Source organism: Leucoraja erinacea, chromosome 1 (assembly GCF_028641065.1).
Source record: "Leucoraja erinacea ecotype New England chromosome 1, Leri_hhj_1, whole genome shotgun sequence".
In the NCBI taxonomy this organism is placed as follows: Eukaryota; Metazoa; Chordata; class Chondrichthyes; order Rajiformes; family Rajidae; genus Leucoraja; species Leucoraja erinaceus.
In genome coordinates this window covers 104,028,983-104,044,152 of record NC_073377.1, presented here as the reverse complement: position 1 = coordinate 104,044,152, position 15,170 = coordinate 104,028,983, and the positions used below count along the sequence as shown (strand labels likewise).

At 40.4% G+C, this 15,170-nt stretch overlaps 1 protein-coding gene across 1 annotated transcript; it reads right to left on the bottom strand.

Moving 5' to 3' along the window:
• Positions 1-1,987: 1,987 nt before the first annotated feature.
• On the bottom strand, positions 1,988-9,777 carry mad2l1 (MAD2 mitotic arrest deficient-like 1 (yeast)). The gene is made up of 4 exons (XM_055640505.1): positions 9,596-9,777; positions 5,866-5,986; positions 4,187-4,290; positions 1,988-3,081 (listed from the first exon to the last, which is right to left on the bottom strand). Exons 1-4 carry the CDS (start codon positions 9,657-9,659, stop codon positions 2,909-2,911), a joined length of 462 nt encoding a protein of 153 aa, XP_055496480.1. The 5' UTR covers positions 9,660-9,777; the 3' UTR covers positions 1,988-2,908.
• Positions 9,778-15,170: the final 5,393 nt, after the last annotated feature.

Genomic DNA, 15,170 nt, shown 5'->3' with positions numbered 1-15,170 from the left:
AGGAGTAAGCCATTTAGAACGGAGATGAGGAAACATTTCTCACACAGAGAGTGGTGAGCCTGTGGAATTCTCTGCCTCAGAAGGTGGTGGAGGCAGGTTATCTGCATGCTTTCAAGAGAGCTAGATAGGGCTCTTAAAAATAGCGACGTCAGGGGATATGGGGAAAAAGGCAGGAATGGGACACTGATTGGGGATGATCAGCCATGATCACATTGAAAGGCAGTGCTGGCTCGAAGGGCCAAATGGTCTACTCCTGCACCTGACCAGAATTAGGCCATTAGGCCATCAAGTCTACTCCACCATTCAAAATTGGCTGATCTATCTTTCCCTCTTATCTGCATTCTCCTACCTTCCTCCCACAGCCTGATAACTGGACTAATCTAGAATATAGAATCTGCATAACTAAGCAGCAAGGTGACAACCACCACCTCTTTTCAAGCAAATGTTTTTTCCCCGATGCAGCCTTGTACCCGATGATACGATAATTCATTCACTCAAATAGGCCATATTAACTTTTCCTAGTGGTGGGAAGTGCACATTGGCTTTGAATGTTGAATCACACCATTAAGACACTGGTGTAGTGAAACTGAAGACTTGGGCAAAGTGTACAACTCCGTCTGCTGCACTTAACAGCATGTGCAAGTACACCAACATTTCCAGCCCAATTTAACCACAGTAAGCACTATGTTGTCAATCATTCTCACTGCTATTTCTAAGTCTTTATATTTGATGCTTGATTTTACCAACAAATCTATCAAAATGTCTCCGAAAGTTATACTAATCTCAACAATGCAGCTTATTAGGTTTACTGAATCATGACATCTGCTTGAAGTAGTAATATCTGAAAAAGGAATAGTTAGTTGATACATTTTTAAGGGTTAATCCAACTGAAATATAAAACTGAATATAGCACATTTGTTGGTGCTTATAAAATCAGTGGATATCCATCATCCTGTGCCATTTCAGCTTTAAAAACTGACGTTGAAGGACATGCTGAGTCCACCCAGAAAGCCAGCCTATAAAAGACACTGAAGTCATGTTCCACGCTTCTATCAGCCCCAAAGTTGGAAAAAACTCAGTATGCTAATCCTGCAGATGTAGTTTAAAGAAAATGCAGAATATGCAATCTATGCATGCACGAGAAAGGGAACATGCTGGTTGCATGAAAATTGCTCAGTAATCACTGTCCATCACACATTTCTATTCCATGTATAAACCTTAAAATACATTTCCAAACTATGACATACTGGCTTTTTAAAAGCCAAATCTTTTACACTGAAATCCTACATTTTAAAGCAAATTATTAACGTAAAACAAAAATGAAATCAAATGACCATACTCATCATCACATCACGCCAAATCTTCAGAGATGTTACTGTGATTTAAATGCTCTGCTCATGTATAAAAAGGTCTTTTCACTTATTTTGTAAAACACAGGAATGATGTTCAGTTTGAACTAATTTGCAATAAAAAAAGAGGCTATACATAGCCTCTGCTGGGATAGGCTACTAAAATTATTAATTCCAAATTTCTGTACAACTGTTTCGTTGTATTCTAATGGCATATCATCAACACAGTTGTGAGTTGAAGTCAAAGATTGAGGAGATATATGCTTACTAGCCTTTTTGAATAGATCCCTTATGCCCATTTGTTTGCATTGTGTAGTGAAATAAACAGATGATGTTTCCGATCTGAACTCAGGTCAACCTGAAACATCTGTCCATTTCAGATATGCCTGACCCACCGAGTTCATCCAGCAGTTTTTTTTGTTCAAGTTTCCAGCACCTGCAGTTTCTTATGTCTATGCTTGCATGTCTTCCTTCTTTCACACAGTGAGTGGGAATGAAGGTAGCAAAATGGCATTATAGTTTGAGCAGTTTTGTTGCTCACTTCTAGACATTTTTGAATCCTTCATAAATTAACCAAGACTTTCCTCAGAAATTTTTACCTGTAGCAGGAGAATTCAAGAGGCATAGATAGCAGGTAAAGTTTAACATACTTGCATTTTTAATATAAACAAATAAACATTCCGTTAGACTATATTAACCAATGATTTTAATTTATATCATGTAAAGATAGTAACAAATATGCAATAACAAAGAAATTCAATTACAGGTTGTCAAAGAGCACATACAACAGTACACTACATCTACTGCAAACAGATGTTTATATGACTGCAATAATTAAAGATTTTGGTCTGCTAGGAAGATTATCTGTTCCGTCAGAGAGGAACTGATGCTATCACCAGGTCTGCTGAAGGCACACTGGATTATTCAAAATCAATGAGAGTTGAAATGTTCTAGTCAAGTCCAGTGGCAGATGCCATCAACCTGATTCTTAATAATCAGACTAACCATACCATTTTCAAAACACAATTCTAAAATGATTTTTAATTAAACCAACCTCAGATCAATTTATAGATGAAGACTATATTTGCTTACTGGGAGGAAAAAAACCCCCAATATAAAACATGGATTTTGGTGGAGTGGAGAAGAATCAGTGAACTGAGATTACATATATTAAAAGCTATAAAAGCACAAGCAGTTGTACTTCCGCCTCGTCCTTCAGCACATGATTAAGAACCACCAGTCTATTTTTAGCTCCCAAACCTCTGAAATAAATGCCAGTCTACAAATTATCTCATTAAAACTCATCTCTAATTCAAAAGTTGTTAGTTACACATTGTTAAAACATCTACGAATTGTACAACTTGGGAAACAAAAGTTAAAGAAAATTCTTCAACTCTAGAGAAACTGCAGTTTTAAAATGGAAAAACAAATTAGACAAATATAACAGACAGTTGATACATTATCAAGAACACAAAAACTAAAGTGAAACCATTAAACGGTAGAACATCTGTATAAATACACAGTTTAATATACAAGGCAATTCTGTACATCACGCTTCATTAATAAGAATCAATTTTTTTGTACGCAACCAAACTGTTTACTTTGTGTATGGTTGTGGTGAAAGATCGCAGACGAACCTCTTCAGAATTGTTTATAAATTGTGGTCCCGATTCTTCCCACATTTCTGGTACTTCCAGATCTTTATCTGTATATATCAGTAGATCAAAAGAACCTGCAAAACCAAAAGTGTTGCAAATTAAAAATTTAAATAGATGGTCAGTACAGGCCCAAGTACAGACAAGTAGATCTCATCCTAAATTCCAGTGAATACAAGCCCAGTCGACCCATTCTTTCATCATATGTCAATCCCGCCATCCTGGGAATTAACCTGGTGAACCTATGCTGTACTTCCTCAATAGTCCAGGTGCAGTTTCACCAGTGCCCTGTACAACTGCAGTAGGACCTCCTTGCTCCTAAACTCAAATCCTCTCGCAATAAAGGCCAACATGCCATTAGCTTTCTTCACTGCCTGCTGTACCTGCATGCTTACTTTCAGTGACCGATGTACAGGTTGTGTTGCACCTCCCCATTTCCTAATCTGACACCATTCAGATAATAATCTGCCTTCGTCCGAGCACATTATCGCACACGTCATACAAGCCGTCTTAAATGACCATCTAAACTGTCATTTGGCAGCCTAAAAAGCTGCTGAGGTTGCCCGGCTGGCAATAGGGAAAAAAAGTTAAGCGAGAGCCCTGATATATGCAAGATTCTGAGGCAGATTGCTTCCAAACTCAAATGAAAACTTCAGACTAAGAAAAGCCTGACAGAACAATAAAATAAAGAATTACAGAGCACAAAGTGCTGGAATAACTCAGGGGGTCAGGCAATGTCTCTGGGCAACATGAACACGCGATAGTTTGTGTCAGAACCGTTCTTCAAACCAATTGTTGTAGGGGAGATAGCTGGAAAAGTGGGGATGGGACAAAGCCTGGCAAGTAATAGGTAGATACAGGCGAGGGAGTGTAATCGGCAGATGGATGGACAGAAATGAAAAGAAGACAGAGGGTGCAAGACAAGCAAGGAGAAGTGAAATGGGAAGCCAGAGGGAAGGGTGGGACAGGGGAAGAAGAAAGGGCAGGATAGTGGGGCTAAATCCACATCTGCAATTCTTTGTGTCTCCAATTATAGAGTATTGTTTTCACTCGACACTTGGAAACTAGCAAAAGTACAGCAATTAATAGTTCATCTTCAGTATTGAGTGTACTATGGAAAGATAATCAAATAACCAGTAACAAATGAAACAATTTTAATATAAATTAAGAATATTCACTTACATGCAGCATCGAGCAATGGCAGGAAAGTTACCGTGGCAGTGATTTGTCTGATGACGGACCGAATTTCATCTTGAATTGCTTTCTCTGATTTTTCCCTTGCTTCACTGCAATAACACAATTAGATTGAACAAATGAACTAGCCAAATAACATTAGTCTTTAAATCTCTGGTGTTCAATTTCAAATATTGAAACAATGCACCTTCTGAAACTACAAATGCCCTTTAACTCATAAATAAGAATGTTAAAAAGCTAACTGCCAAATTTATTTTGCCATTCTAGGTCTTGTTATAACCAACTTTGATAGCACTTAACATTTATCATGTCTCCATCATCACTGTGTTGTTGGCTTCAAATTCAATGAGACAAAATCAAACTCCCAAAATTACATCCATACTTTATTCACCATCTTGATCATTACATTTTTTGCCCCAATTCAAGTTATTTACATTTGAAAGCCTATTTCAAATACTTAGGGATCTCTGTTTAAAATGATTTAATTGTATTTCTGGGAAGTAATTATCTGATTTGAAGATTGAACTTGTGAAAACTCCAAGTAGACTTTCTTGGTTGAGGTTCATAAGTCAAAACTCTCATGTCTGTTAATAATGACAAATTTAGTTTTTCTATCAATCTGATCAACTTTCTTATTATGTCTGTCTTATTGTGGTTTGGAGTTTGGATGGCCATTTGCAAAAGCAAAGGAGTCAAGAGCAGGTGTTACTCTTGTGTTACTGACGGGTGCCATGAGTTATGGGGAGAAAGCCGGAGAATGAGGTTAAGATAGATCAGCCATGTTTGAATGGCGGAGTAAACTTGATTGGACAAATGACCTAATTCTGCTCTGATCACTTTTGAGCTTATTTTTGAGAAAACTATTAACGATGGCGTGGAAAAAGTTAAAGTAAGAGAACAATAATAATAGTGGGAGCAGTTATCAACATCAGCTAACATGGAGCCCAGCAAGCAAAGTTGGGTGTCAGCAGGTTAATGGATGGGATTGAGGAAGCAATTGGTTGTTCTGGTGTAAATAGTCAAGACAATGTACTCTGGGTGGGCAACGGTTCTGGAAGTAAAAAAATTAAATGACTCGTACAACCCTGGCTCTTTTTTACCTTTAAATCATGATTTGGAGCTATTGTTTTGATGTATAATTATTCAAAGAAAGCCGACAACAAAAACTCTCAGAACAGTAACCTCAAAAATCCTTGATAATGAGATGAATAACCAGAACTGAGGGGAAGAGTTCAGTCCATGCTTCACTCCACCCATCCCTGTCACCCAACACTTAAACATTCATAATATTGCATTGGTAACAAGTGAATTAGAATGTTCACTTGTCGGGGAATTGTATAAATACAATTACTGGCAATTAATACAAGAGCCAGTGTTTCCATATCTCACACTTGTATGTAAATGTGTAATATAGATTTGCCAAGTCACATTAAGCAATCTTCAGCTAACAGATAATTTATAAACATTATTTACTGGTTGACACTTATCTTGCATAACACATGGTTCCAGTTAAAAGGGATATTTGCAAAAGGTTCGCGGCAGTTCTGACCCAGGTGTATCAAGACAGATCTATTATCTAAACCACATTGGCAACAAGTAACCCATTTTATGATTAACTTAAATTTGCAACATGGAACCTCTAGTGTGGAATAGTTCTCAAGATTTACCTGTTTTCAGTCATGGTTTTGTCACACTCAATGTCGAACTGCCATCTTTCTAACACCTCATTGGTTTCAATGCTGTTGACAACCACCACAAGCCTTTGGACAAAGTGGTTACATAACCAATCTGAAACAAAAAAAATGGTCTTGCTAAAGTGGAAAGGAATAACAACAATAATCCAGAACCATTTTCTAACAGCAAAACACAAGCTTTTGGATTAACCCAGCATGTCAGGCAGCATGTGTGAAGGACAATGGACAGTTGATATTTCAAGGGCTGTAATGTCTGTCCTTTTCCTCCGCATATGCCGCCTGACATGCTGTTACTCCAATACTCTTTGCACAATATTCCACCATCCTAATCTTGAGATAACAAACTTTACAGTCCAGAAGCAAAACTATTAATGCTCGTTAATTAATGCTTGTTATGATTGAATGTCAATTTTAATCAAATATTATGTGGAAAAATTTACACCATCAAGAACTGGTTGTTTGAACAAAATATTTTCACATGCAATTATACGCAATAATCAAACACCATTTTGTTTGCAAGATTGGAGGTTTACAACTGGAGATATATTTTCCAAACTATTGATTCTTGATATAGCCCTGTCTTCAATACTGCAATTTACAGAAGTGAGAATCATAGCTACATAGCACAAAAGCAGGCCCCTAGGCCCAACCAAACTAATTGCCGAACTCCTAGACTTTCTGCAACTTGATCCTTGACTTCCTGACCCATAAACTGCAATCAGTAAGGACAGACGATAAAACATCCTCCATAATTCTCAACACCGTACCTTGCAAGCATGCGTTCTCTGCCTCTTACTGTACACTTCATGCTGCTTAGGGAAAGTAATCAAGGCCAGCTCATACTCCAGTCATTCTCCCCTTTCCCATGTTCCATCAAGTAGAAGATACAAAAGCTTGCAAACACATACCACCAGATTCAAGAACAGTTTCTGCCCTGTTGTTATCAGACTCTTGAACAGACTTCTCATATGCTGAGCATGCAGTCTCGATCTCCCAATGTAGCTCACCCTGGCCCTTGCACTTTTTAAAATCTGCACTCTTGTAGCTGTAACACTATATTCCGCACTGCTTGCCTTATCCTTTTCTGCACTTTACTTTCCAAGCAAATACAGTACGATTTGCCTGGTCAACACACAAAAACAAATGTTCCATTGCATCCGAGTACATGTGACAATAATAAACCAATATCATTATTTTTTCTAAACACTTATGACTGCGGACAGATTTTGCTCTAACTCCATTTAGAAATTTGCAGATGATACTACTGTAGTGGGTCAGACCTCAGAGTCAGAGTGATACAGTGTGGAAACAGGCCCTTCAGCCCAACTCGCCCACACCAGCCAACATGTCCCAGCCACACTAGTCCCACCTGTCTGCATTTGGTCCATTCCCTCCAAACCTGTCCTATCCATGTACCTGTCTAACGTTTTCTTAAATATTGGGATCAAACAAGCCGCAATTACCTCCTCTGGCAGCTTGTTCTATACACCCACCACCCTTTGTGAGAAAAAGTTACCCCCTCAGATTCCTATTAAATCTTTTCCCCTTCACCTGAAACCTATGTCCTCTGGTCATCGATTCTCCCACTCTGGGCAAGAGACTATGCATCTATCCGATCTATTCCTCTCATAATTTTATACACCCCAATAAGATCACCCCTCATTCCCCAAGGAAGGAATAGAGTCCCAGCCCACTCAACCTCTCCTTAGAGCTCAGACCCTCTAACCCTGGCAAGATCCTTGTAAATCTTCTCTGTACCCTTTCCAGCTTCACATCTTTTCTATAACATGGTGCCCAGAACTGAGCACAATATTCTAAATACAGCCTCACCAACGTCTTACACAACTGCAACATGACCTCCCAACTTCTATACTCAATACTCTGACTGGTGAAGGCCAATGTGACAAACACCTTTTTGACCCTATCTACCTGCGTCTCCACCTTCAAAGAACCATGCATGCACTCCTCGATCCCTCTGCTCCAGAACACTCCCCAGAGCCCTACCATTCACTGTGTAGGCCCTGCCCATGTTACACTTCCCAAAATCACCACCTCACATTTCCATCAACCATTCCACAGCCCACCTGGCCAATCGATCATGATCCTGCTGCAATTTTTTACAATAATCTTCATTATCTGCAAAACCACCCACTTTTGTGGCCCGATCAATAAAAAGAGGGAGCATGGAATGAAGATAGAGCTTAGTAGCATGGTAAGTAGCATCCCTCGATGTTAACAAAAGGAACAAACTGGCCATTGACTTCAGGAAGCGGAGTACATGATCCAGTTTGTTACAATAGTGCTGAAGTGCAAATGGTTGAGAGCATCATGTTCCAAAGTATAAATATCAAAAAAATGTTTTGATTCAATTACAACAGTGAAGCACACTAATGCCTCTGCATCTTGAGAATTCTAAGGAAAGTCTGCATTATCTCAATGACTCTTACAAATTCTTCAGATGTAGCATAGAAAGCATCTTATCGGGATGGATGAGAAGCACCCCACTTCAAAACAGTTGATGACAGTGTACCACATACAACATTATATATAATGTTAGAATGGATCAACATACTAGACTAATCAGTTTCTTGCATTCATCACCTTGTAAGATTTGTTGATCAAGCTTGCCTCACTTAATTGTACTATTTTACCCTTTCTATCTCAATGTTTATGATTTGTACACAATGACACTAGCAAATAAAACAGGAAGTTCAAGATAAAGAAAGTGATGCCAGAGACCAGAAACGTGTAGAATGGGCCAGCATCAGAAGCAGAATCAGGACGTGACTAATGCTGAGATCGGGAGCAAGAAGAAAAACAATTCACATACATTGTAGGTTGCACCTGACTACATACTCTTCTGTCATTAAATGGATTAAATGTTGTATTAAATATATACCTTCAAATTGCCAACCTTGAACCCAGTGGAAATAATGCATATCTTTAATCTGCCTTCAGCTGTCTCTAAGAATAATAATAGGTTTTCTAGTCTATATACATAATTTAGTCCCTTAAGTTTAGTCCCATAATTTAATCCTGTTAAGTTTTATCCTAATTCTTTTTAAGGGCTTTATATCGTTCATGAAATGTGATGATTTTAACTTGGCACAACGTCTCGACAAAATCAGCTCCAACATAGAGCAGCTTTATATATTTTAACTCAACCTTGGGGAGTTAACCAAAGTGATTTGGGAGCCAAAGCAGAAAGTGCGATTAAAGTACTTTGCAATTCATTCTGCCTGCACCAGTTCTTCAAAGTTGCAGTCAATACTATTAAGCAACCAATCCCCCAGTTTCATACAATGATCAGACTTTTGCCCACCATTACAGTACACCTGCTTCTGGAGCAAGATAGGTACCTGGATCAGCACTGGATCATCCATGGGATATGCTCTTTGATCACCAGATGTACCAGTTGTGATTACTCAATTTGGAGAACCATTACATTAAAACTTGTCAATTAGCTGATATCCTGCCAGGTTTAGGTTGTTTTGTGTACTTGAACATTTTACATAATTTCTTTCATAATAAGATTGAACCAAAAGTAATGGGAATAAGAGATTTTGGTTTGGTTTTTCACATCTATGAAATCCAAGGTTGAAAATGAAGTCACAACAAATTAGACCTAGCACTCAACTATTAAAAAACATTCTAGAAAATGGTCAAATTCCTGCAACAAAATTGAAAATGAATTAAGTAATACCTTTTAGCTGTCCAACTACATTCTTCAGATAATTGTTAAGGACAAGGTCTGTTGTAACAAGCATTGTAAGTCCATACTTCTGAACACGTGTGAAAGATTCTGGTGGGTAGATTCCACGTTGGTACAGAATACTGTTGATGCCATAAGCTAAAAAAACAAAACAATTCACCACATCTGTTAATCAAAGTCAAATCATTTATTCACTCATGCTATGAATGAGACCATGCATTAGGACGGAGGGGAAGGGAAGCAGGGGAGATTGCCGGTACACAGTAGAGACAGTTAATTGAGAGATGAAAGGTGAAACCAATTGAACTCTCTTGTTCTGTCCAGGCTAGGGGAGTAGGATTTTCTGTTCTGAACATATGTACCAGGAATACAGGAAATATCCATGGGGGCTCCATCACCTGTGGCAGAGGGGAAGTCACACTTCCAAAATAAAGAGCATCTCAGAACAGAGACCCTCATCTTGAGAACAGATGAGGCAGTGACTAAGTTGAGAAAGAGGGATGGCATCCTTACAGGAGGCAGGATTGAGGAAGTATGGGAGTTGGTGTTTATAGCAGATTCGAGTATATATCATGAGTAGCATACAACATAATGGTATGAACATCACATTTTTCAATCTCAGGTAACACACAGCCACTGTGCTCACCTCCTACACACACACTCACCTGGTTATCTCCACTGGCCGATCATCACCTCCCCATCTGTTTTCACATATTTTCTACCAGAGATATCCCATCCCCATTCACACTGCTTTATGCCGGCAGTCTTTCCTGTTCCCGCTCAGTCTTAATAGAGTCTAAATCCAAAATGTCACATTACACCTTTTCCCTCTAGAGGCTGATTGATCTGCTGAGTCTTTCCACCATTTGGCTCTGGTTTCAGTTACTAAATATTTTTTTAGTAATTTTGACCAATGTTTACAATACTATTGTTTCTGTAATCTTTCATGTCAACAGATGTTTTTTAAACTACAAGATAGCTTCCCCTTTTCCAGCAGAAAACAAATCTAAACAATCTTCAATTAATGACATAGGTTCTTTAACATTTATCTGAACAAATAAAATAACATAATTTCACTCCATCTGGAAAGCATTATTATTGTACTCTGCAGCTATGAATACAAAGTTAAAGGCAATACTTGAACTCAAAGCACACCTGACTCAAATGTTGAATGTCCAATCAAGTGAATCAATAAATTAAATGGAACACAATTATCTTTTTTTGTTCGCAACATCCCCAAGAGAATTATGTCAGGCTACAATATTATTCAATTTACTACTATTATACAATTTACAAATAACTTATATTTACTGGACCACAATGAAACAGCGTTACAAATGACATCCGATACAAATGTGACAACATTGCCTTAATCTAGCCTGCAACCCGAAACAAAGCTGACATAAATGTCCTATCCAATCTACAGATGAGCAAGATCATCCATTCCCAGTTTTAGACCTTAAGAGATAGTGTGGGAACAGACCGTTAACCCACTGGGTCTACGCTGACCAGCAATCACCTGGTAAACTAACACTATCCTACACACTAGGGGCAATTTTACAACTTACCAAAGCCTACAAAATCTGCACGTCTTTCCAATTTAGTGATAGCCAGTAAACCTTCAGTGATTTATCTTCCAAATCCTGCATCACTACATAGCACTACGTCTGCAAACGCATCAAATCCCTTATATACACTGACATTTTGACCCTACAATCACTCAGAGCCGTCCTGGATGTTATGCACTTGCCTGATGCACAGAAAAGGATTATAAGAAACTTCCTCATAGAAGCACCAGTTTAGTTCCATGTTCTTTCTCTCCACACAACTGAACTTTCTTTTTTTTCTTCTCGCAATTGCATTCAAGTCACCCTCGCTCCGCAATCGCTCCCAGTCACAGTAAACCAAGATCTGTATCCATTCATTTCTGGCCTCTTGTTCTTCTCCACCCTTCTGAAGTCAACACAAGAAGAAACCTCAAAGGCATATCCAATGTTCAACTGAATTCTAACCATCACTGAAAACAGACTAAAAAAGTCAAATGGCTGCCAAAGCAGGCATCCACATATTTGGCAGCTACCTGCATAGTGGAGGTTAAACTGGTTTATCAGTCATTATGTGAGCTTTGAAATGGTTCGAAAATGCCCCAGATATCAAAACAAGTGCCACAGCAACTCAGGGGGACCAGCAGGCCTTTTGGCCCATAATGTCTGTGCTAAACATGATGCTAAGACCATTACTGCACATAACCCAAACCCTTCCATTTCCTGCACACCCGTATGCCTATCCAAAAATGCCACTAATTACTGCTTCAACCACACCCCCAACAGTGCATTCCAAGAACTTACCACCCTCTGCAAAAAAAAAACATATCCCACAGAACATCTTTACATTTTGAAAATATTTTTTACAATAAAAAAATATTACAGTTTGCCCCTCTTCCCTGAAGGCTATGCCCTCTAATATTCGATCAGGGCAATATATTCAATTTTCCATCCTGGGAAAAAAGAATCTGACTGTCCACCATCTCAAGTCAAGTCAAGTCAAGTTTATTTGTCACATACACATACGAGATGTGCAGTGAAATGAAAGTGGCAATGCTCGCGGAACAACAAAACAACCAAACAAATTATAAACACAATCATAACACACATATTATTTTACATAATAAATAATAGAAGGAAAAACGTTCTGTACAGTTAGTCCCTGGTGAGAAAGGCGTTCACAGTCCGAATTGCCTCTGGGAAGAAACTCCTTCTCAACCTCTCCGTTCTCACTGCGTGGCAACGGAGGCGTTTGCCTGACCGTAGCGGCTGGAACAGTCCGTTGCAGGGGTGGAAGAGGTCTCTCATGATTTTTGTTTGCTCTGGAGTTGCACCTCCTGTTGTATAGTTCCTGCAAGGGGGCGAGTGAAGTTCCCATAGTGCGTTCGGCCGAACGCACTACTCTCTGCAGAGCCTTCTTGTGCTTGGCAGGGCAATTCCCAAACCCGTTGGTAATGTTCCCGGACAAGATGCTTTCCAAGATGCTTTCTGTCTATGCCTATCATATTTTTTATACACTTGTATCAGATCTCCCCACCGTCTCCAGCGTTCTAGAAAAATCAATCCAAGCCTGTCCAACCTCTCCATGCACCTCCAATGGGATCCCACCACTAGCCACATCTTCCCATCTTCACTTCGACTGTTCCCTCCACAACTCCCTGGTCAACATCCCTTCCCACCCAAACCACACCCTCCCCAAGTACTTTCCTCTGCAGCCGCAAGAGACACAACACCTGTCCCCATACCTCCCCTCTCGACTCCGTCCAATGACCCGGACAGTCTTTTCAGGTGAGGCAAAGGTTCACTTGCACCTCCTCCAACCTCATCTACTGTATCCGCTGTTCCAGGCGTGGAGTCTTGTAAATCAGCAAGACCAAGCGTAGGCTCGGTGATCGTTTCGCTGAACACCTCCCTCAGTCTGCCTAAACCTACCTGATCTCCCAGATGCTCATCACTAACTCCCCCTCCCATTCCTACACTGAGCTTTCTGTCCTGGGCCTCCTCCATTGTCAGTGAGGCCCAGCACAAATTGGAAGAAACTCATATTTTGCTTGGGCAGCTTACATCCCAGCGGTATGAACATTGACTTCTCTAACTTCATGTGGAGCTTGCTTTCCCTCTCTCATTTCCATTTCCTCCCCCTTCCCAGTTCTCCGACCAGTCTTACTGTCTCCGACTACATTTTATGTTTGTTTGCTTTGTTGTGACCTTCTCCCAACTAACAATGATCTATTCTACATTTTCTTTGATCTCCAATCCCTTTGTCCTGTTTTCACACCATACACTTCCTTATCTATACTCTTCCTTATCTATGTATCGCCCACTCCCCTGACATCAGTCTGAAAAAGGGTCTCGACCCAAAACGTCACCCATTCCTTCTCTCCAGAGATGCTGCCTGTCCTGCTGAGTTACTCCAGCATTTTGTGTCTATTATTCTAGTAAACCACCTCTGCACCCGTTCCAAAGCCTCCATATCCTCCCTGTAATGGGCAACCAGAACTGCATACAATACTCTAAATGCGATCTAACCAGTCATCTAAAGCTGTATAATGACTTATTCCTGATTCTTATACTCTGCAGGGGGAATGGACAGGGGGGCGTTTCAGATTGGGATCCTTCTTCCGTCCTGACCTGACCCTATCCATTCTCTCCACACATGCTATCTGACCCACTGAGTTACTCCAGCATTGTGTTTTGATCATGATTCCAGATACTGCAGTCCTCATCTCTGTTTTGCCACAGATATCATGCCAGTAAGGCTGTCAGCCAACCCTTGAAAAATAACGTTTATACCAGAAACCCACTGGAAGCATGCAGACAATGTAGATCATAACATTGACGCAATTGGCACAATTTCAGTGCTCAGTGATCACTAAACACCTTCTCTCAGTCTCATATGGATAAACACATGTTCAGCGACGGGTTTAACCTCTATATCACTGCTATAGGAAGGAATTGCCAACCAATTTGCTGGTTGACGTTTCTCCATATGTGCTTGAACAGGCGTTGTTTGATGCTTTTCAAAGACATTTCAAACCTAGAGGCATAGGCTTATGGTGAGAGGGAAAAGATTTAAAAAGACGTATGGCCAACTGTTTTCTAGAGGGATGTGCTAATATAGAATAAGCTGCCAGAGAAATACCTGTGCAGGAACGAACTGCAGATGCTGGTCTAAATCAAAGGCAGACACAAAATGCTGGAGTAACTCAGCGGGTCAGGCAGCTTCTCTGGAAAGAAGGAATGGGTGACGTTTAGGGTTGAGACCCTGCTTCAGACATATGTCAGGGGAGGGGGCGGGATGAAGATAGAATGTAGTCGGAGACAGTAAGACTAGTGGAAGAACTGGGAGGGGGGGGGGAGAATAGAGAGGGAAAGCAAGGGCTATCTGAAGTTAGAGAAATCAATGTTCATACCGCTGGGCCTGCGTCTGGTCTCACCAATGTAGATGTTGAAAGCGAATACAGTAGATGAGGTTGGAGGAGTGAACCTCTGCCTCACCTGGAAAGACTGTTTGGGTCCTTGGATGGAGTCAAGGGGGGAGATAAAGGGACAGGTGTTGCATCTCCTGCAGATGCAGGGGAAAGTACCTGGGGAGGGGGTGGTTTGGGTGGGAAGAGACGAGTTGACCAGGGAGTTTCAGAGGGAACAGTCTCTGTGGAAAGAAGAAAGGGGTGGAGCTGGGAAGATGCAGCCAGTAGTGGGATCCCATTGGAGGTGGTGAAGATGTTGGAGGATTATATGCTGTATGCGACGGCTGATGGGGCAGAAGGTGAGGACAAGGGGGACTCTGTTTTTGTTACGGATTTGGGAGGCGGGGGGGGGAGCAAGGGCAGAGCTGCAGGATAGCGAGAGACCCTAATGAGAGCCATATCTATAATGGAAGTGGGGAACCCTCGATACTTGGACAGGTACACAGATTGGAAAGGTTTGAAGTAATATGGGCCAGGTAGGTAAGTATGATTAACCTCAGTGAGATAACTTTGTTGGTATTGATGAGCTGCACAAAAGAGCATGTTTCTGTG

Excerpts from the sequence above, each read along its gene's own strand:
- mad2l1 (XM_055640505.1), bottom strand. The coding sequence starts at position 9,659 with ATGCTTGTTACAACAGACCTTGTCCTTAACAATTATCTGAAGAATGTA. Across the intron at positions 5,987-9,595 it reads TGTAGTTGGACAGCTAAAAG|ATTGGTTATGTAACCACTTT; the intron begins GTATTACTTAAT and ends TTTTTGTTTCAG. Across the intron at positions 3,082-4,186 it reads GCCATTGCTCGATGCTGCAT|GTTCTTTTGATCTACTGATA; the intron begins GTAAGTGAATAT and ends TTGGTTTTGCAG.